The 24,019-nt window shown below is 38.6% G+C and overlaps 1 protein-coding gene across 1 annotated transcript; it reads left to right on the top strand.

Moving 5' to 3' along the window:
- The first annotated feature begins 275 nt into the window (after nt 1–275).
- Nucleotides 276–23,714, top strand: ZNF614 (zinc finger protein 614). Its single transcript, XM_060289180.2, is given in 6 exon segments — nt 276–458; nt 13,861–14,088; nt 17,510–17,636; nt 17,912–18,007; nt 18,316–19,774; nt 19,776–23,714. Coding segments are annotated over 5 exon segments (1,776 nt in total). The 5' UTR covers nt 276–458; nt 13,861–14,073; the 3' UTR covers nt 19,855–23,714.
- Nucleotides 23,715–24,019: the final 305 nt, after the last annotated feature.

The following is a 24,019-nucleotide window of genomic DNA, read 5'->3' as shown; positions in this document are numbered from 1 at the left end:
GCCGCGCCCATGGCGCTCCAGAGTAACGAATCAGCTCTAAAGTGCATGAAGGGCGCCGCCATCTTTCTTTGTTCCTCAGCCGGCTGAACGCGCCATGTTGGCCTTGGATAGGCATCGGTCTCTGAAATCTTACGCAGTTAGCACAGCATTGTTGACCATCCCTCGCAACCGGCAGGGATTGATAAAAGCATTGAGGGGGCCAGGAAGGATTTCGATGTCTTCCTACAGCCTTTATGGCCCCCGCCCCATGGAAACGCCGAGGTGGGCGGGGCCATGTTACGTCATAGAGCGGAGCGCGCGGCCGGAATTCGGAAATCCCGCAGCGCTCCAAGGTCCTCGCCAGATTGCCTGGTCCTAGCCCGTCTGCGTCCCTAGGGACCGCTCAGGAGGGCATCCGAATAGCAGGTGGGCTCAGCCTTTTGTCGCTGCCAGTGGTGTCTGGAGGGGTTTGGGATCAGGTGAGTCGGGTTGTGGGCTTGGATTCACGACCTCTTGGGACTGTGAAACGTGAGCGCGTGTGAAGGACCTTAGTTGGGATTTTATTTAGAATCATTCCCAGAGACGTCTGGACGTTAGTGATGGGGCTTTTGGCAGTCAGTGATTAAGGGTCTGAAGAAATCATCGACCGAAAGTCCGATTCTGTCAGAGTTTGGAGTCCACTTGGATCACTCTGCTTGTGGGACTCAGGGGTTGAGAGCTGTGGTGGAAAGTTTGTATCGGTGAACGCGGTGTCTCGTCCGGGTTCGCGATTTAACCTGGGACTCAGTGTTAGAGAGGCCCGGGTTAGGGAGATGTCCCTGTCGGTTTCTTGGGCATGTTTGGAGTTTAGACTGATATTTAATATAGGACTCAGTCATAGAGACGCCTGGTGGGGGCTCTCAGTATTTGAGGACGTTCAGGGTCAAACCTTGAACGCCAGAAACAGACATGAAGGCTGCATTTCCCCAGTTAATCCAAGCACAGTTCACTCCTTCTAGTCTATCCTCACGGACCTTACTAACAACTTTGTCTCCCCCCATCACCACTCTTCTCGCTGTCCTCACAAAATTCAATGTGGTTCGGAGTGATCTAGTGCTAAGTTTACTATTTTTAATGAAATTTAATGTAGTTTTCGTTCTTCTTATCTCCAAGTTTACTATACTTCTTTTGGATATTTGCATTTAGGGTCATTCTTACTCAAATAAAAGCATTTCCTTGATCCTATATTATGTTCCGCAGTGAGAACTTTTTTTTTAATGCTAGGGTTTTTTTTTACATTTGGGATAATCTGTATAAACATAAGGACAGTTAATTGTATCACTTAATTTCTCCGATCTCAACATATTTGCATTTGAGATATTTATACTTTTTAAAAATAGTTTCAGGGACTTCCCTGGTGGCGCAGTGGTTAAGAATCCGCCTGCCAACGCAGGGAACATGGGTTCAAGCCCTGGTCTGGGAAGATCCCATATGCCGCGGAGAAACTAACCCCCTGCGCCACAACTACTGAGCCTGTGCTCTAGAGCCAGAGAGCTGCAACTACTGAGCCTGCGTGCCACAACTACTGAAGCCCTGGTGCCTAGAGCCCGTACTCTGCAACAAGAGAACCATTGCAATGAGAAGCCCTTGCACCACACCCCGCTCGCTGCAACTAGAGAGAGCCCGCGCTGCAACGAAAACCCAATACAGCCAAAAATTAATTAATTAATTAATTTAAAAAAATTGTATCAATAGTATCAACACAGGTTGGTGAACCAGTGGTATGGTGTCTGGAATCAAATGTATTCATTAATGTAAGTAGTATTGACATACAGTATTTAAAAGTATTCAGTTATAATTTCAGTAACCCATTTTGACTTTCTGATTACTTTCTGATTCTACCACTCCACTTAAAAATTTATGGTACGTTTTTTGTTTTGTCCCAGAGATTTCTGGCTACCTTTATTTCTTGGTAAACTCTTTTCCTTGACCTTTTTTTTTGCAATTTCAGTTGGTGGGGTTTTTTGTTTTGTTTTTTCGTACTGTAGAAAAGGAAATCTTTTTATTTATTTATTTATTTATGGCTGTGTTGGATCTTTGTTGCTGCACGTGGGCTTTCTCTAGTTGTGGCGAGTGGGGGCCACTCTTCATTGAGGTGCGCCGGCTCCTCCTTGTGGTGGCTTCTCCTGTTGCAGAGCACGGGCTCTAGGCGCGTGGGCTTCAGTAGTTGTGGCTCGCAGACTTAGTTGCTCCTCGACATGTGGGATCTTCCCGGACCAGGGCTCGAACCCATGTCCCCTGCATTGTCAGGCTGACCCCCAATCACTGCGCCACCAGGGAGGTCCAGAAAAGGAAGTCTTTTTTGTTGTATTTTTATTTACTATAAAATTCACCAAGTATAAGCATACATTTCAGTAATTTTAACTGAGTTTCTAGGGCTGTGCAACCGTCAGCGCAATACAACTTTAAAACATTTCCATCACCCCAGAAAGTTGTCTTGTTCCTCTGTGCACTTAGTTTCCACCCCTACCCGGAGCCACACACAACCACTGGTCATCTTCCTGCCTCTATTGATTTGCAATTTCTGGACATTTCATAGAAACAGAATCATAAAATATGTAGTCTTCTTGGGCTGTCTTTTTTTCATTTAACATAATGTATTTGAGGTCTATATATATTATAAGTATCAGTAAGTTTTCCTTTTTTTCCCCCAAGTGATCTATTGAGACAAAATTGATAGACAATAAGCTGTACATATTTAAATTGTACAGATTAGTAAGTTTGACATACATACTCATGAAACTATCACCACAATGAAGATAGTGAACATACCCATCACCTAAGAAGTTTCTTTGTGTCCCTTTTTAATCCATCCTTCTTATATTCCCCACACCTCCCCAAGCAACCACAAATCTTTTTTTCATTACTATAGGTTGGTTTATAGTTTTTAAAAGTTTTATGTGAATGGAATCATACAGTGTACACTCATTTTTATTCTGACTTGTTTCACTCAACATTAATATTTTGAGATTCATCCTTCTGTGTATCCATAGTTTCTTTTTATTGCTTTGTATTCCATTGTAGGAACATTAGTTCATTCTATAGAGTTTATCAATTCACCTTTTAAAAAAATCATTTATTTATTTATTTGGCTGCGCCGGGTCTTAGTTGTGGCATGCGGTATCTTTGTTGCCGTATGCGGGATCTTCGTTGCAGCATACGAGGTATTTAGTTGCGGCATGTGGGATCTAGTTCCCCAACAAGGGATCAGACCCAGACCTCCTGCAATGGGAGTGCAGAATCTCAACCACTGGACCACCAGGCAAGTCTCTAATTCACCTCTTGGTGGGTAGTTGTGTTTCCAGTTTTTAGCTCTTACGAATAAGGCTTCTGTGAACATTCATGTTCCAGTTACATGTGTTTTTCTTTCTCCTGTGTAAATCACCAGTATTTGAATGGCTAAATCATGTGGTAAGTGTATGTTTAACTTTTAAAGAAACTGCTAAACTGTTCTCCAAAGTGGTTGTACTTTATATCTAGGAGAAGCAGATGGATGGCTGTTGGGTGGCTCCACATTTTGTATCGTCTTTCTTTTTTAATTAATTAATTAATTTATTTATTTATGGCTATGTTGTGTCTTCATTGCTACCCGCGGGCTTTCTCTAGTTGTGCTGAGTGGGGGCCACTCTTCTCTGTGATGCGTGGGCTTCTCATTGCGTTGGCTTCTCTTGTTGCAGAGCATGGGCTCTAGGCCTGCGGGCGTCAGTAGTTGTGGCACATGGGCTTAGTTGCTCAGCGGCATGTGGGATCTTCCTGGACCAGGGCTCGAACCCATGTCCCCAGCATTGGCAGGCGGATTCTTAACCACTGTGCCACCAGGGAAGCCCTCGTCTTTCTTTTTTTTTTTTTTTTTTTTTTTGTGGTACACGGGCCTCTCACTGTTGTGGCCTCTCCCGTTGCGGAGCGCAGGCCCAGTGGCCATGGCTTACGGGTCCAGCCGCTCCGCGGCATGTGGGATCTTCCCGGACCTGGGCATGAACCTGTGTCCCCTGCATCAGCAGGCGGACTCTCAACCACTGCACCTCCAGGGAAGCCCCTCGTCTTTCTTTTTAATTGTAGGCATTCTAATAGGTGTGGAGCAGTATCTTGCCGTTTTAATTTGTATTTACCTAATGATGATTAATGATATTGAGCATCTTTTCACGTGCTTAGTTGCCATCCATATATCTTCCTTGGTGAAGTATCTGTTCAAGTCTTTTGCAGTTTTCTGTTGTGTTTTCTTGTTGATTTTTGAGAATTTGTTTTATGTTCTAGCTACAAACCCTTCCTTTACCAGTTACATGCTTTACAAAGATTTTCTCCCAGTCTTTGACTTGCCTTTCAACATTCTCTTAAGAATATGTTTTGAAGAGCAGAAGGATTTAGTTTTTATGAAGTCCAGTGTATGAACTTTCTTTAAACAAATAATCCTTTTGGTGTTGTACCTAAGAATCTTTGCCTAACTACAAGATCAGAGGATTTTTGCCAATTTTTTCTTCTAGAAGTTTCAGATTTTTTCTTTTTAGGTTTTTCATTTAGGTTTATTATCCAACTTGAATTATGTATATGGTGCAATGTGTGGATCCAAGTTCTTGTTTTAATTCTTTTTTCTTTTGATATTCATATCTACTTGTTCCAGCAACATTTGTTGAAAAGGCTTTCTTTTCTCCACTCTATTGCCTTTGCGCCTTTGTAAAATGTCAGTTGGCTATATGTATGTATATGTGGGTCTTAATCTTATTCTGGACTCTATTCTGTTCCATTAATTTGTTTATGTTGACATGAATACCACCCTGTCTTGATTACTGTAGCTTGATATAAATTCTTGGAATCAGGTAGTGTCAACCCACCAACTTTGTTCTTTTCCACAGTTGTTTTGGCTATTCTAGACCTTTTGCATTGCTATCTGAATTTAAGGATCAGGCTATCAAGTCTCTACAGAAAAACTTTCCTGGGATTATGAGTGAGATTTTATGACTCTATAGACTAATTGTGGAGACTGGTCTGTTTGGTTTATTTCAGAAAATAATTCTTTTTCTAACAAGCTACATCTCTCCATTTATTAAAGTCTTTACAGATTTCTCAGTGATATAGTTTTCAGAATGTCTTTTACATTTTTTTGTAATTTTTCCCATAAGTATTTCACATTTTTAAAATTGTATTATAGATAGTATTTTATTTTTTAAAACTAAATGGCCTCATAGAATGAATTGGGAAATACTCTCTTCTCTTCAATTCTATTCCTGAATGATCCATTGGATGTATATAGTGAATTTTGTTTGTCAAATCCTAGTTTGAGACTTTGATGAATAATGTTGCTACATATATTCAGGTGCAAATTGGACATGTTTTCATTTCTGTTTTTTAAATTCCTCTGAGTGGAATGGCTGGTTCCTAAGATAAGTGTGTGTTTTACAAAGTTTCAAAAGTGCATGTACCAGTTTACTATTATTGTATGAGAGTTCCAGTTTCTCCACATTCTCATCAACGTTTGGAATTATTAGTCTTTTTAATTATATCTAGTTGCCGTATACTAGAATTTCACCATCATCTTAATTTCCCTAATGACAAATAATGTTGATCATCTTTTCATGTGTTTATAGATATTCAAGTCTTTTCCCATTTTCTAAATGGGTTCTTTGTCTTCTTAACAAATTGAGCTTTTTGAGTTCTTTATATATTCTGCATAGAAGTACTTTATCAGATATATGATCTGCAAATTTTTCTCCCAATTTGTAGCTTACCTTTTCCTTTAGCTTTATAGTGTTTTTTGATGTGCAAAATGTAATACAAGTCCAGTTTTCTTCTTTTATGGTTTGCTGGTTTGGTGACATGTCTTCTCTGCCTAACCCAAGGTCATGAGAAATATCTTATATGTTTTCTGAAAGATAATGTGTGCATGTATAGATATAGATAGATAAGGATATGACTTTATTTTTTTTAGAAGCAGTTTTAGATTCACAGCAACACTGAGTGGGAACTGCATAGAGATACCATATACCCCTGTTCCCTGACATGTGTAACCTTTCCCCACTGTCAACATCCTGCACCAGAGTGCTGAAGTTGTTACAGTCAATTTACATATTGACACATTATTAACCAAAGTGAATAATTTGCATTAGGGTTCACTCTTGTGTTGTATGTTCTTTGGGTCTTGACAAATGAAAAATGACATATATCCACCATTTAGTATCATACAGAACAGTTGCACTGCTCTAAAAATCCTCTGGATTCTGCCTATTCATCTTGCCCTCCCTCCAACTCCTGGCAACCACGGATCCTTTTACTGTCTCCTTAGCTTTGCCTTTTTCAGAATGTCATATAGTTGGAATTTTATAGTATATAGTCTTCCTAGATGGGCTTCTTTCACTTAATAATATGCATTTTAGGTTCCTCCTTGTCTTTTCATAGTTTCATAGCTCATTTCTTTCTTTTTTTTACATCTTTATTGGAGTATAATTGCTTTACAATGGTGTGTTAGTTTCTGCATTATAACAAAGTGAATCAGTTACACATATACATATGTTCCCATCTCTTCCCTCTTGCGTTTCCCTCCCTCCCACCCTCCCTATCCCACCCCTCCAGGCAGTCACAAAGCACCGATCTGATCTCCCTGTGCTATGCGGCTGCTTCCCACTAGCTATCTACCTTACGTTTGGTAGTGTATATATGTCCATGTCTCTCTGTCGCTTTGTCACAGCTTACCCTTCCCCCTCCCCATATCCTCAAGTCCATTCTCTAGTAGGTCTGTGTCTTTATTCCCTCTCTTACCCCTAGGTTCTTCATGACTTTTTTTTTTTTTTTTTTCAGTACGCAGGCCTTTCACTGCTGTGACCTCTCCCGTTGCGGAGCACAGGCTCCGGACGCGCAGGCTCAGCGGCCATGGCTCACGGGCCCAGCCGCTCCGCGGCATGTGGGATCTTCCCAGACCGGGGCATGAACCCATGTCCCCTGCATCAGCAGGCGGACTCTCAACCACTGTGCCACCAGGGAAGCCCATGACATTTTTTTTTCTTAAATTCCATATATATGTGTTAGCATACGGTATTTGTCTTTCTCTTTCTGACTGACTTCACTCTGTATGACAGACTCTAGGTCTATCCACCTCATTACAAATAGCTCAATTTCGTTTCTTTTTATGGCTGAGTAATACTCCATTGTATATTTGCGCCACATCTTTATCCATTCATCTGATGATGGACACTTAGGTTGCTTCCATGTCCTGGCTATTGTAAATAGAGCTGCAATGAACATTTTGGTACATGACTCTTTTTGAATTATGGTTTTCTCAGGGTATATGCCCAGTAGTGGGATTGCTGGGTCATATGGTAGCTCTATTTGTAGTTTTTTAAGGAACCTCCATACTCTCCACAGTGGCTATATCAATTTACATTCCCACCAACAGTGCAAGAGGGTTCCCTTTTCTCCACACCCTCTCCAGCATTTATTGTTTCTAGATTTTTTGATGATGGCCATTCTGACTGGTGTGAGATGATATCTCATTGTAGTTTTGATTTGCATTTCTCTAATGATTAATGATGTTGAGCATTCTTTCATGTGTTTGTTAGCAGTCTGCATATCTTCTTTGGAGAAATGTCTATTTAGGTCTTCTGCCCAATTTTGGATTGGGTTGTTTGTTTTTTTGTTATTGAGCTGCATGGGCTGCTTATAAATTTTGGAGATTAATCCTTTGTCAGTTGCTTTATTTTCAAATATTTTCTCCCATTCTGAGGGTTGTCTTTTGGTCTTGTTTATGGTTTCCTTTGCTGTGCAAAAGGTTTGAAGTTTCATTAGGTCCCATATGTTTATTTTTGTTTTTATTTCGCTTTCTGTAGGAGGTGTGTCTAAAAGGATCTTGCTGTGATTTATGTCATAGAGTGTTCTGCCTATGTTTTCCTCTAAGAGTTTAATAGTTTCTGCCCTTACATTTAGGTCTTTAATCCATTTTGAGCTTATTTTTGTGTATGGTGTTAGGGAGTGATCTAATCTCATAATTTTACATGTACCTGTCCAGTTTGCCCAGCACCACTTATTGAAGAGGCTGTCCTTTCTCCACTGTACATTCATGCCTCCTTTATCAAAGATAAGGTGACAATATGTACATGGATTTATCTCTGGGCTTTCTATCCTGTTCCATTGATCTATATTTCTGTTTTTGTGCCAGTACCATACTGTCTTGATTACTGTAGCTTTGTAGTATAGTCTGAAGTCAGGAAGCCTGATTCCTCCAGCTCCGTTTTTCATTCTCAAGATTGCTTTGGCTATTCGTGGTCTTTTGTGTTTCCATACAAATTGTGAAATTTTTTGTTCTAGTTCTGTGAAAAATGCCAGTGGTAGTTTGATAGGGATTGCATTGAATCTGTAGATTGCTTTGGGTAGTAGAGTCATTTTCACAATGTTGATTCTTCCAATCCAAGAACATGGTATATCTCTCCATCTATTTGTATCATCTTTAATTTCTTTCATCAGTGTTTTATAATTTTTGGCATACAGGTCTTTTTTCTCCCTAGGTAGGTTTACTCCTAGATATTTTATTCTTTTTGTTGCGGTGGTAAATGGGAGTGTTTTCTTGATTTCACTTTCAGATTTTTCATCATTAGTGTATAGGAATGCCAGAGATTTCTGTGCTTTAATTTTGTATCCTGCTACTTTACCAAATTCATTGATTAGCTCTAGTAGTTTTCTGGTAGCATCTTTAGGATTCTCTATGTATAGTATCCTGTCATCTGCAAACAGTGACAGATTTACTTCTTGTTTTCTGATTTGGATTCCTTTTATTTCTTTTCTTCTCTGATTGCTGTGGCTAAAACTTCCAAAACTATGTTGAATAAGAGTGGTGAGAGTGGGCAACCTTGTCTTGTTCCTGATCTTAGTGGAAATACTTTCAGTTTTTCACCATTCAGGACAATGTTGGCTGTGGGTTTGTCATATATGGCCTTAATTATGTTGAGGAAAGTTCCCTCTATGCCTACTTTCTGCAGCGTTTTTATCATAAATGGGTGTTGAATTTTGTCGAAAGCTTTCTCTGCATCTGTTGAGATGATCATATGGTTTTTCTCCTTCAACTTGTTAATATGGTGTAGCACGTTGATTGATTTGCATATATTGAAGAATCCTTGCATTCCTGGAATAAACCCCACTTGGTCATGGTGTATGATCCTTTTCATGTGCTGTTGGATTCTATTTGCTAGTATTTTGTTGAGGATTTTTGCATCTATGTTCATCAGTGATATTGGCCTGTAGTTTTCTTTCTTTGTGACATCCTTGTCTGGTTTTGGTATCAGTGTGATGGTGGCCTCATAGAATGAGTTTGGGAGTGTTCATCCCTCTGCTATATTTTGGAAGAGTTTGAGAAGGATAGGTGTTAGCTCTTCTCTAAGTGTTTGATAGAATTCGCCTGTGAAGCCATCTGGTCCTGGGCTTTTGTTTGTTGCAAGATTTTAAATCACAGTTTCAATTTCATTGCTTGTGATTGGTCTGTTCGTATTTTCTATTTCTTCCTGATTCAGTTTTGGCAGGTTGTGCATTTCTAAGAATTTGTCCATTTCTTCCAGGTTGTCCATTTTATTGGCACAGTGTTGCTTGTAGTAATCTCTCATGATCTTTTGTATTTCTGCAGTGTCAGTTGTTACTTCTTCTTTTTCATTTATAATTCTATTGATTTGAGTCTTCTCCCTTTTTTTCTTGATGAGTCTGGCTAATGGTTTATCAATTTTGTTTATCTTCTCAAAGAACCAGCTTTTAGTTTTATTGATCTTTGCTATCATTTCCTTCATTTCTTTTTCATTTATTTCTGATCTGAGCTCATTTCTTTTTAGTGCTGAATAGTATTCATTCATTATCTGGATAGATGGAGCTGCTATAAATACCTGTGATCAGGTTTCTGTATGGACATAAATTTTCAACTGACTTTGGTCAATAGCAAGGAATGTGATTTTGGATCATGTGTGAAGAATATATATAGTTTTTGGTGGGGTTTTTATTGGCTGCGTTGGGTCTTCATTGCTGCACGCGGGCTTTCTCTAGTTGCAGCAAACGGGGGCTACTCTTCATTGTGGTGCACAGGCTTCTCATTGCATTGGCTTCTCTTGTTGCAGTACACAGGCCCTAGAATGCACAGGCTTCAGTAGTTGTGGTGCATGAGCTCAGTAGTTGTGGCTAGTGGGCTCTAGAGCACAGGCTCAGTAGTTGTGGCTCACGAGATTAGTTGCTCCATGGCATGAGGGATCTTCCCAGACCAGGGACCGAACCTGTGTCTGCTGCATTGACAGGTGGATTCTTAACCGCTCTGCCATGAGGGAAGTCCCAAGAGTATATATAGTTTTTTAAGAAACTGCCAAACTGTCTTCCAGAGTAGCTGTACCATTTTGCCTTCCCATCAGCAATAAATTAGAATTCCTGTTGCTTCATATCCTCTTCAGCGTTTGGTGTAGTCATTGTTTTGAATTTTGGTTATTCTAATAGGTGGGTGATGGTATCTCATTGTTTTTTTAATTTGTTATTTCCTAATTACATATGATGTAATTTCCTAATTACACATCTTTTCATTTGCTTATTTGCTATCTGTATATCTTCTTTGGTAAGGTGTCAGTTCAGGTCTTGCCCATTTTTCAGTTGGGTTGTGTTTCCTTATTGTTGAGTTTTTAAGAGTTCTTTGTATATTTTGGATAACAGTCCTTTATCAGATATGTCTTTTGCAATTATTTTCTCCCAGCCTGTGCCTTGTCTTCTCAATTTCTTGAGGTAGTTTATATTTTTAGCTATTACATGTATTATCCATTTTAATTTAATTGGAAATGGATATTCAGTTGTTCCAGTATATTTGTTGGAAAGACCATCTGTTTCCTCATTGCTTTGTCTTGCACCTTTGTTGAAAATCAGCTGACCATACTTGCATTTATTTCTCAATTCTCAATTCTGTTGCACTGACTTATGTATCTATCATTATGTCAATACAGTACCTATTTTATTACTATGGGTTTAAAATAAACTTTGAAATAGATTAATATAAGCACTCACCAACTTTATAATTCTGTTTTACAATTGGCCTAGCTATTCTACATTCTTTATCTTTTAATGCAAATTTTAGTATCAACTTCTCCATATTTATAAAATTCCTGGTGTACCTTTGACAGTGATTGCACTGAATCTGGGGAGAATTGCCATCACCATATTGAATCTTCCAATCTACAGGCTTGGAGTGTCTCTCCATTTATTTATATCTCTTTAAATTTGTCTCAGAAGTGTTTTATAGTTTTCAATATACAAGTCTTGCATTAGTTTTAATTTATTCTTAAGTATTTTTTTTCTTTTTGATGCTATTGTGTGTGGAATTGCTTCCTTAATTTCCTTATTGGCTGGATCATTGCTAGTATAGAGATATGCAATTTTCTTTAATATATTGTTACTGTATCCTGTAACTTTGCTAAACCTATTTACTAGTTCTAATACTTTTTTTGCATGTATTTCTTAGGATTTTCTATATACAAAATCATATTGTCTATGAATAAGAACAGTTGCACTCTGTATTTCCAATACAGATACCTTTAAGTTTTTAAAATGTATTTATTTGTTTATTACCTATTGAACTGGCTGGAACCTTTAGTATAGTAATGGATAAAATGGGTTAAGGCAGCTATCCTTGCATTGTTCTCAATTCTAGGAGAAAAACATTCAGAATTTTATCATTAAGTATGATGTTGGTTTTGGTTTTTCATAGCTGCCCTTTATTAGTTTGAGTAACTTCCTTTCTGTTTCTAGTTTTTTGAAAGTTTTAATCATGAGTGGGTATTAAATGTGGTCACATATCTTTTCTGTATCCTTTGGGAAGAACATGTGGGTTTTGTCCTTTATTGTATTAATTTGGAGTAGTACATTACTTTATCTTCCCATGATAAACCAACCTGGCATTCCTGGGATAAATCCCCCTTAGCTGTTGTCTATAATCCTTTTTATATTATGCTGCATGTGTTTTGCTAATACATTGTTAACAATTTTTCACCTATATTCATGAAGAAGATTGCTCTATAGATTTTTTTTTTTCTGTGATGTCTTTGTCTTGCTTTGGTATCTTAGTAATCCTGGCTTTATACAGTGAAGCCAGTTGAGAGTAGGCTTTTTTTGTGTGTGATGATTTTTAATTACTAATTCAATTTCTTTACTTGTTACATAGGTATTAAAAATTTTTTTTAAATCTTATTTCATTTTTGTTTCTTCCTAGGCATTTGTCCACTTCATCTAAGCCATACACACACACACACACACACACACACACACACACACCATTTTATACAATTTTTAAAGGTTACACTCCATTTACAGTTATTACAAAATATTGACCATATTCCCCATGTCGCATACCTTGTAACCTACCTTTATTTTGAATTTATTGACAGTTTTATACCCTAGTATATGGTCTTTCCTGGGGAATGTTCCATGTACTTTTGAAAAAATATATATTTTGTTGCTGTTGAGTGTAGTGTTAAATAAATGTCACTTAAGTTGATTGATTATATTGTTCAAGTCTGCTATATCCTTGCTGGTTTTGTTTTTGTTTTATCATTATTGCCAACCAGGGAGAGCTCACCTAACTCTTAGTGTCCAGCGTTTTTACTGGGGCTCAGTGAACATAGACATGATTGGCTGAACTTAGTCTCCAGCCCCTCTAGAGGTCAAGCTGATACCATGTGGTCCAAGGGCCCTCACCATAAATTACATCATTAGCATAGACTATCTTGTATGGCCCAAGCCTCCCAGGTAAGCAAAGCCGTTCTTATTGGGTGGGGCATTCCAAGGGTTCCTCTCAGGAACTGAGGGCAAAGCCAAACCTCTGTTGGGCAAGGTTAATCTTTTCATATACAAAGAGAAATAGACAATCTTAATGATTTGCTTAGTACGGTGGTCTTCAAAGTGAGGTATGGGGACTTCCCTGGCTGTCCAGTGGTTAGGACTTCACCTTCCAATGACGGGGGTGCGGGTTTGATCCCTGGTTGGGGAGCTAAGATCCCACATGCCTCGTGGCCAAAAAACCAAAACATAAAAATGGAAGCAGGGGTTTCCCCGGTGGTGCAGTGTTTAAGAATCTTCCTGCCAACGCAGGGGACAAGGGTTCGATCCCTGGTCTGGGAAGATCCTACATGCTGCAGAGCAACTAAGCCTGTGTGCCACAACCAGTGACCCTATGCTCTAGAGCCCGCGAGCCACAACTACTGAAACCCACACTCCCAGAGCCCGTGCTCCGCAACAAGAGGAGCCACCGCAGTGAGAAGCCCGCACACTGCAAGGAAGAGTAGCCCCTGCTCGCCGCAACTAGAGAAAGCCCTGACACAGCAACAAAGGCCCAACACAGATAAAAATTAATAAATAAATAAATTTAGTTAAAAAAGAAGAAACAATAATGTAAAAAATTCAATAAAGACTTTAAAGAAAATGGTCCACATTATAAAAAACTTTATTAAATATAATACTTAAAGAAAAAAAACTGCGGTGTGTGTACCTACTGAGCATATACTTTTGAATTGGTACCTGGGCACACATACTTTTTAAAGGCACAATGTCCAGATCCTTGGAAACTTCCATGTGACCTCTTCTGTAAACTTGATCTGCTTGAGCTTTCACCCGTGGCATCATGTTCTGCTGATTCCACTTTCCCGCCTTCCCTTTAATAGTCATGCCATTTCCTCTTCACAAAAGAAAGGCATACATTTCACACATTCAAAACCTTGTTTTATTGCCCCAGAGTATGAACGCCTCTGGGGCACCAAATAAAGGAACAGTTGGAAATATTGGGGTCCCTTATTTAAGGATAAGTGACAGCATCTGAGTCCAGAGGGAATGTACACTCAAAGTCAATTTGCTCTTCAGCACACAGGTCCTGGCTCCCCAGGAGAAAGAGTGATCAAGTGAAGGAATGAGGGAAGAAAGAGGAGATTCTTGGAGTTGGATATCATCATTTCTGAGGACATCTTTAACTGGACACCAAGATTTCTGTCTCTAAGAATTACATGGCAGATGCAGATGCAGAAGAAACAAAAGACAGAAGCCATGTTACTCACTATTTCCTGAGCATAGAAGAAGATGATCAAGGTCCAGGTGATTTTTGGTTTGTTATATCTTTCTTTTGTTGTCTAATGGATTTGTGGTGACCTGAAAAAAAAATCAGTTCAACTAAAAGAAGTATAAATTGGGGATAATGGGGTTCTGGGGAGAAATTAACTTAGACTCTGAATTCAAAATCAGGACAAAGTGGGTTCAGGAATATATCATTCATAGGGGTCACATCAAGTGACTAATATTGGAAGATAATGTGTGACTGTGGTGGGCCCTGTGGGTTACATCAGCTGTCACTTCGCATTATCTCTGGCAGACGTCACAACCAGAGAAACACGAAAAGCTCCGTGGTATGTGTTGACTGAGGAAAAAGCAGACCAGCTTCTTGAGGGATTCAATGGTTTATGTCACTTAGGTGAATGGTATGATACTCCTAACAACATCGATAACTCTTAGGGGCTCCCCACTAGCCAGACTACCACTGGCCTGGAACCGATTGAGCATCTAAAAGAAAGATGAGTGCAGCTGACTGAAGAACATCACCTATATAGCTATATAAAATTCCATGAGTTTATAGTCATACTCAAAAAAGCCAGTTACAAGATAAATAAGTACTAGGGATGTAATGTACAACATGGTGACTATAGCTAACACTGCTATATGATATATAGGAAAGTTGTTAAGAGTAAATCCTAAGAGTTCTCAGCACAGGGAGAAAATCTTTTTCCTTTTTTTCTTTTCTTTTTATTGTATCTACATGAGAGAAGATGGATGTTAGCTGAACGTATTGTGGTAGTCATTTTGCAATATATGTAAATCACACCATCATGCTATATATCTAAAACTTATACAGTGATATATGTCAATTATTTCTCAATAAAACTGGAACAAAAAAACATTAGAGTTTGATAGAAATCAAATATTTGACGTTTGAAATGATGAAGTAACATAATCAAACCTATGTTTTGGGGAACAGTGGTGGAGATTCACTCTGAGTTTAAGAAATAGATTCAGTGTGAAATAATTCAAGCTTCACAGATAACAGATCAATACTCCTTGACCATGAATTACACTCATATATGAACCACCTCTGCAGGGTGAGCCACCATTTCATTTTTATGACATCCTCCAGCCTGTTTTCGGTGTACTGGAATTCTTTACATTTTGGTGTCTACAGGCCAGCTTACTTCTTTTTTACGTGATGCAATGAACACCAAATTATATATGTGTGATAATTTAATAATTCACATGCCGATGAATATTTAAATATTCTTGTTATTACAAACCATGTGACATTAAACATTCTTGTTAATGGCTTTTTGTGAAATTGTATCTGTATTGCTTCAGAGTGGCCACAATCCCTTCCTCAGGTTTGATAATTTGCTCAAAAACTCACAGAACTCAGGAAACCACTTTTCTTAATTTACAGATTTATTTACTTACATTTACATGATACAACTCAGGAACAGTCAAATGGAAGAGACGCATAGAGCAAGGTATGGGGGTATGTCACCCTTCCAGTACCTCAGTGTGTTCACCAACTTGGAAACTTGCCAAACCTGTAGTTTTGGGTTTTTTTTTTTAAGGTTTCATTACTTAGGCATGATTGATTAAATCATTGGCCATTGGTGATTGAACTCAGTCTCCAGCCCTTCTCCCCTCTCTGGAGGTTTTATCACATGGTTTGTTCCTCTAGCAACCAGCCCCCATCCCGAAGCTGTCTGGGTGCCCTCCCACTACCTGTCATGTCATTAGCATACAAAAAACACTTATCGGTGTGGAGATTCTAAGTGTTTTAGGAGCTAGGGTACCAGGAACCAGGGACAAAGACCAAATGTTTATTTCTGTATCATATCATTGCTGAGTACTTTGTTTCACAGTCTATCGTGTGGCTGCAATCAAGTTGTAAGCCCTAGGATGGGGTCTAATCTGAAGGTTCAAGTGGGGAAGATGCACTTCTAAGCTCACTTACATGGTTGTTGGCAGAAGTCATTTCCAGAACTCAAATGAGATCCTCAGTTTCTACCTGTCTGCTCATGTAAGACCACTGAGTTCCTTGTCACGTGGACCCCCCTAACATGCCATCTTGTTTCATCAAAGTCATCAAAGGACAGATTCTGTTAGCAAGCTGGAAATCATATATAGCCTAATTTAAAAGGGGTATCTCATCACTTTTGCTCTATTCTTTTTTTTTTTTTTAGAAACAATTCAGCCCATGCTCAAGGGAAGGGTACCTCACAGGGGCATGAATACCTAGTATGTAATAAGGAATTTGGCTGACTTTTATCTTTGATTCCTGGGAGGTAACTGCTAAACCCTTGGAATTACCCATGTGATAAGAGTGTCTTTGTTTTTCATCTTGGACCGCTGGGACCACACTTTATAGTTTATGCTATGAGATGACTCATGTGGGCCCTAGATGATTTGTGCTAATGAGATAACTCAAGATGAGGACTGTCAATGCCAAAAAGACCAACCATGTGATTAGAGGGCTTGTGGCTTTCAGCCATATGTAACCAGTCTAGCCTCCAGGAAGGGGGAAGGACCTGCATTCAGCCGTGTGGTCAGCGATTCAATAAATTATGCATATATAATGAAGCTTCAATAAAATCTCTGGACACTGAAGTTCAGGCGAGCTTCCTTGATTGGCAGTGCTCCTGAGGACTGTCACACAATGTGGCTGGGAGAAGATAATGCTGTCCAGGACTCCATGATGAGAGTCATGTGTTTCAATACCAAGTGGCCTTCATGTCTGACCTTTCTGGCACAAAAATCAGAACTTTGAAGATAATATTCCTTTTTTTTTCTGAGTTCTATTGTTTCTGTTGTAGGTAATCTGTCTTTTGTCTCTGGATGCTTTTATAGTTTCCCTTCATATTTTGTGTATTATAGTTTTAGTCTGATGTGCCTATGTATAGACTTCATGCTTGGAATTTGTTGGGATTCCTGAGTCTGAAGTTCAGAGTGTTTAATCAGTCTTGAAATTTTCACCTTTAGATCTTTGGATACTGCTTCTCCATTACTATATTTTCTCTTTGTTTTTGTTTTCAAATCTTCCTAATCAACTTTAATGGTCTTTTTTTTTTTTTTTTTTTTTTTTTGCTGTGGATGTATCTTGTATAGTTTCTGGGTTTTTTTTTTTTTTTACATTTATTAAAAACACTCTTGTAAATTCTGGATGTGGAGGCTGTTCATGGTTGATTCTCATATTGGCTGTGAAGTTTCATGGTAATGTTGGAACACTTTATTTGTCCTGATATCATTTGCATATTTTTAGTATGCAAATGGAAATAGGTGCTAAAATATATAGATAGAAAGATAGGATTTTTCTTCTACTGAAATGTATTTGAGAAAAGTATATAGATGCAGGCTATACAGTGAAAATTAGAACAACTTCTCTCATGCTTCTTCCATATTGATAAAAAAAATTCCCATCATATTAAACTGGACTCTATTATTACAGGAATTGCTGACACTGGAGGATGTGGCTGTGGAGTTTAACTGGGAGGAGTGGCAGCTCCTGGATGCTGCCCAGAAAGACCTATACCGGGATGTGATGTTGGAGAACTTTAACAATTTGGTGTCACTGGGTAAGGACAGCTCCTTGTGTCACTTAGAGGTGCCCAGTCACTGGCCTTTTCTCCATCACCTGATGAAAGTTTTGCAGTCACTGTGGTCTTCCAAAGAGTTAGATTTTCAGTCCCCTGTCTGGCCCCAAACAAAAGGGTATAAATCTCCTGTATGCTGAAGGAGAACTCTTACTTTGCATACAAGAAATTTTGTCTCTAAAATGCAGTATTTTCCCATCTTGACATACTGTACCCCAGTCCCTGTATCTAAGTCTTCTATCATTTCTCATGAACAGGGTATCAAGCTACCAAACCAGAATCACTCTCCAAGTTGGAACATGGAAAAGAACCATGTATAATAGAAAACAAAATCCAGAATAGAACCCATCCAGGTGAGTGAGGGAGAACCAGCAAGGGGAGTGGTCAGGGAGGTCATATTCTAGTCATTAAGAGAAGGAGTCACAGCTGTGAGGGTGACTGAGGCCCCCACAACAGCTGCTCCATATATTCATCTCCCCAGATGAGCACTCTTTCTTTGTGGGTATTTAGCTTTAAATATATTCCTTGTCTCTTCTTGGATCTGATATTTATTTCCTCTTACATCTTTATAATTTTGTACTGGGATCATATGGTAGACAATAAAGATCCAATCCCCCCACTATATATCATCTTTTAAGCACTTTCATTCCATTTTTCCTAGGAATCAGGAAAGTTGACAGTCATCTGCCAGAGCACTCTCAAGACCAAAGATTTCCAAAGAGCCTGCAACAATACAGTGAACAGAATGCATTTAGAAAGAGTGTTCATCTGAGCAAAACTCGTTTAGCCCTAACACAAAATCATACCTTTGACTTATGTAAAAAAGCTTGGAAATCAAGCTTATGTTTAGTTAACCAGAAGAGAAGATATGAAATAAAGAACCCTGTGGAGTTTAATGGAGATAAGAAATTCTTTCTACATGGTGATCGTGAACAGTTGTATTCTGGAATTGAATTTCCTGAAAGTATAAAACACATCATTGCTAAGTTCCAAGTCCTTAAGCATCAGAGGACTCACAAAATAGAGAAATCCCAGGCCTGCATTGGAAGTGAGAAAACATGCATCAGGAAATCTCAGCTTATTTCTCAGGAGAGCATTCATATAGGAGACAAACTCCATCAGTGTGATCTGTGTGAGAAATCCTTCTCCAGAAATGTCATGTTCACTAAACATCAGAAACCTCAAACACGAGACAAACCCCATTTAACCAGTGGATGCAGAAAAGTCTCTACTGTGAAGAGCAGTCCCACTGTACATCAGCAAACCCAAACAGGAGAGAAATCCTATATGTGCAGTGAGTGTGGAAAAGGCTTCACAGTGAGGCGCTATCTGATTGCACATCAGCGAACTCACAGTGGAGAGAAACCTTATGTGTGCAGTGAATGTGGAAAAGGCTTCACTGTGAAGAGCAATCTCATTGTGCATCAGCGCACTCACACAGGGGAGAAACCCTATGTATGCAGTGAGTGTGCGAAAGGCTTCACCATGAAGCGCTATCTTGTTGTACACCAGCGAACTCATACTGGAGAGAAACCATATTTGTGCAGTGAATGTGGGAAAGGCTTCACCGTGAAGAGTAATCTCATCGTACATCAGCGATCTCATACAGGGGAGAAATCTTACATATGCAGTGAATGTGGGAAAGGCTTCACTGTGAAACGCACTCTCATTATACATCAGCGAACTCACACGGGAGAGAAATCTTACCTATGTAATGAATGCGGGAAAGGCTTCACCACAAAGCGCACTCTTGTTATACATCAGCGAACTCACACGGGAGAGAAACCCTATGAATGCAATGAGTGTGGTAAAGCCTTCAGCCAGAAGATATGCCTCATACAACATGAGAGGTGTCATACAGGAAAGACGCCCTTTGTATGTACTGAGTGTGGAAAATCCTATTCCCACAAGTATGGTCTCATTACCCATCAGAGAATTCACACAGGAGAGAAACCCTATGAGTGCAGTGAATGTGGAAAAGCCTTCACCACGAAGTCAGTACTCAATGTACATCAAAGAACTCACACAGGAGAAAGACCATATGGATGCAGTGATTGTGAGAAAGCCTTCTCCCACTTGTCAAACCTTGTTAAACATAAGAAAATGCACATAAGAGAAATGAGTAGATTCGGTCAAGTTGGAAATTCCTTTAACAGAGAGTCACAGCTCATTACTTACGATTGAACAAGAGCCCCATTAATGCAGTGATTGGGGAAATGCCTTCTGTGGCAGCTAAGACTTTGTTTAAACACCAGTGTTTCTAGCAGAGCAGAACAGTACTGCCTGTTATCAGATGTGTGCCCTGAGGAGATGAAAGGATTTGCGCAGGAGATAAACCTGGTGAATATAGTGAATGTGGTAGTGCCTTTAGTGATCCTTACCTCACATTTTCTGTCAATGAAAACATGTTGGAAAAACTCTGATACATTCAGTGCAGAGATGCCTTGGGCAAAACTTTCTGACTTCATTATATGTCTGAAAAGTATATACTCTATATTCTCCGACAAATTCTGTGAATGCAGAGACTAGGAAAGTCTTCAGTGGGAAGACAGACTTTCTTATCAGGGATCTTCATTGATCATCAGTGAGTTCATTGTTCATAGAAATATGATTTTAAAAAAAAAAAAAGGAGATATGATGACCACGGGAATGTCTTTCCCCCAGAAAGAAGACCTCAATGAGTGTCAGAGTTCACACTGGAGAAAAACTTTTAAGAGGATAGTATATATGGCAGGATTTCAGTGATACATTCTGCCTCATCATTTGTCAGGAAATCATATAGAAATTAAAACCTTTATGAACATGCTAAAGATAGAGCATCTTTAGTTAAATATCAGAGGACTTAAAAAGGAATGAAGTTCTGTGAAAATGATAAATGTTTGAGTGCTTTTTGTTACAAATCTAACCTCATCATATATCAGATAATGCACCTGACTATCCTTTCTGGCCTTGTCAGTAATTCCATAGTTTTAAAAAGAAGTCTGCTTTTCTCATCACTGATTTTTATTGTTATATACGATGCAAGAGTGTTCTATGCCTACCCTCATATGTGATTAGCTCTTACTTTTCTTCAGCTATAAACATAATTGTAAATTTAGCATACTGAACTTCTTTGAAAGGAAACTGAATATGACCATGTACTTGCACTTGCTTAGCTAAGTTTATAAATATGACCAAATAGTTTACAAAACCATCTTCAAAGTTATTTTTATAAAATTTATGATTTGAAATCATTTTAACTTATAAGAAAATGCAAAAGTAGTCCAGAGAATTCCCTAGTATCCTTTCTGCAACTTCTTCCAGTAAAAACATTTTATATAACCATATTTTATTATTGAACCCAGAAAAATGACATTGGTAGTATACTGTTAACTCCTAACCTTTGGAGTTTAGATTTCACTAGATTTTACATGAATTTTTTAATCATTTTTTTGTAATTCTAAGGTGCTTTATTACATATATAGATTTCATTGTAACCGTCATCCCCAGGACGTACAACTGTTTTATCAACACAGACACCCTCATGGTACCTTTTTATGCTCACATCCTCTATCCAAACCTACCTCTGGCAACAACTTGTCTGTTTTCCATCAATATAATTTTGTCATTTATGAATGTTATCAAAATAATTTTTATAACTGGATTTTATATAAATAAGTTATATTTATTTATACAAATTTACAATTTCTTATTAATGAGGAACATGTAAGCTTTTTGGTTTTTTTTTTTGTCCCTCAGCAAATTGCCATTAAGACTTATTTGAGTTGTATTGTTTTATTTTTATTAGTGAGTAGTATACATACTGGATGTATTAGTTTATCAATTCACTCTTCAGAGAAGTTTGTTTTGTTTCCTGGTTTCAACTGTTATAGGGAAAGATGCTGTAAATTGGCATCTGGGGTTTTGTGTGAACATAAATTTTCATTCCTCTATAATAAATATTCAGGTGTGTGCTTATTAGGACATATGGTAAGTTGTGTTTAGCTTTAAAAGGAACTACCAAACTCTCTTCCAGAGTGGCTATACCATTCGACATTCTCACCAGCAGTGTATGAAATCCACTTGTTCCACATCCTCTCCAGCACTTGGTATTTTCAGTATGTTTTATTTTAGCCACTCTACTAGCAATAGATGAAAGATTCAATTGCTCTTCATCCTCGTCAGCACTTGGTATTGTCCTATCTTACATTACTCATTCTATTAGGTTTGTGGTCGTATCTGATCTTGAGCTTAACCTGCATTTCCCTCATGGATAACAACCCTGTTATTGTCATTATCATCATCATTTTTGGACTTACTTATAACTGGAAATTTGTACCTTTTGACCACCTTCACAATTTCCACCGTCCCACCCCCTTCCAGCCTCTGGCAACCACAATCTGTTCTTTATTATCTACAAGTTTGGGGGGTTCTGGATTCTACAAATGAGAGAGATCATACAATATTCGTCTTTCTTGGCCTGATGTATTTCACTTATCAAAATGCCCTCAATGTCACAAATGGCAAGATTTCCTTCTTTTTATGGTTGGATAATATTCCATTGCATAAATACCACGTTTTCTTTATCCATTCATCTGTCAATAGACATTTAGGCTTTCCATGTCATGGCTATTGTAAATAGTGCTGCTGTGAACATTTGGGATGCACGTTATCTTTTAAAATTAGAGTTTTCAAAAAAAATTAGAGTTTTCTTTTTTTTCTGGATATATATACCCAGGAGTAGACTTGCTGAATCATATGGTACTTCTATTTTTAATTTTTTGAGGAACCTGTATACTGTTTTTCATAGTAGCTGTACCAATAACAATCTTCACTCTTTTTATGTCTCCATAGTGTTTATGAAGAGACATCCCATGATTTATTTAACCCATCACCTACTAATGTACAGTCATATTGGTATTAGTTACCTTTGACTGCATTACAAACCTACCTCTCTAAAACTTAATGTCTAAAGACAACCAACATTAATTATAATAAATATTAATTGTTATGTGGGTTGACGGTTGGAATGTCTGGTGTGTGCTGTCCTGACTGGGGGCTACATGATCTAGGTGGCTTTTTTGATGTATCTGAGCCTCCCCTGGAATGGTTGAGGCCACTTTTCACATAGTCTCTCATCCCAAGGCTAACCTGGGCTGTATTACAATGTGTCAGAAGAGCTCCAAGAGACAAACAGAACATGCCTCAGTGGGCAAGTCTATTTCTATCCTCAGTGTCAAGCTTGCTATTATCCCATTGGACACATTGGTCACAGTTACTGTGCAGGAGCACTATCCAGAAGTGTGAATGCAAGATGCAATAATAAGTTTTTGTAACAATCACAAGATTATTTATTTCCTTAAAATTGTCAAAATTGATGCCATGAATATCCTTGTACATGTTTGTTCTCACAAAAATAATTTCTACTGAATTTCAATTCTTAAAATTGATTGGTGGCTCTAAGACAAAAGTTTAAATTGGGTAATTGCAAATTGTACTCCAAAAACATTTTATTAATTTTTATACTCTAGACTCAATCCTGCCCCCCTAAAAACATACCAAACGTCTAGCACCTAAAATTTATTGGTGTGCATTTTTTGAACTAGAACTATGACAAGATTGATAATAACATCAATTCATTCAAAGCTGTATGTGGTGGACACCTCTTATCTACTGTACAGATGAGAGATGAAATCCAATAGAATGAATATTATTCATCATTCACTCTTCATGAATTTGAATATTAGTAAGACTGGCATTATAAAAATTAAGTATTGTGATTTTTAAAAATAAGTGGCCAGTATATTATTTAGCTATTAAAATTTTTAGGTTGGCCTGGACTTCCCCAGGCCAGTGGCGCAGTGGTTAAGAATCCTCCTGCCAATGCAGGGAACATGGGTTCAAGCCCTGGTCCTGGAAGATCCCACATGCCGCAGAGCAGATAAGCCCATGTGCCACAGCTACTGAGCCTGTGCTCTAGAGCCCGCCAGCCACAGCTACCAAGCCCACGCGCGGCAACTACTGAAGTCCGCACGCCTAGAGCCTGTGATTCGCAACAAGAGGAGCCACTGCAATGAGAAGCCAGCGCACCGCAATGAAGAGCAGCCCCCACTCGCCACAAGTAGAAGAAAGCCTGCGCGCAGCAACGAAGACCCAACGCAGCTAAAAATTAAAAAATATTAAAAAAGTAAAAAAAATTTTAGGTTGGTCATCTTTTTCTTATTCCTTTTAAAACCTCTTTATAACAAATCCTAGTGGGGAATCAGAGAAAGTGGATCTCATATATCGATGGTGGGAACGTAAAATTATCCCTTGAGTCTGGAGTAGTTTAGACATTTCTGTTTCAATACACTCATATCTATCACACACACACACACACACACACA

The sequence above is a fragment of the Globicephala melas genome, chromosome 19, assembly GCF_963455315.2.
Source record: "Globicephala melas chromosome 19, mGloMel1.2, whole genome shotgun sequence".
Taxonomy (NCBI): Eukaryota; Metazoa; Chordata; class Mammalia; order Artiodactyla; family Delphinidae; genus Globicephala; species Globicephala melas.
Note: the sequence above shows the minus strand (reverse complement) of the source record. Positions and strands in the feature narration are given on the sequence as shown.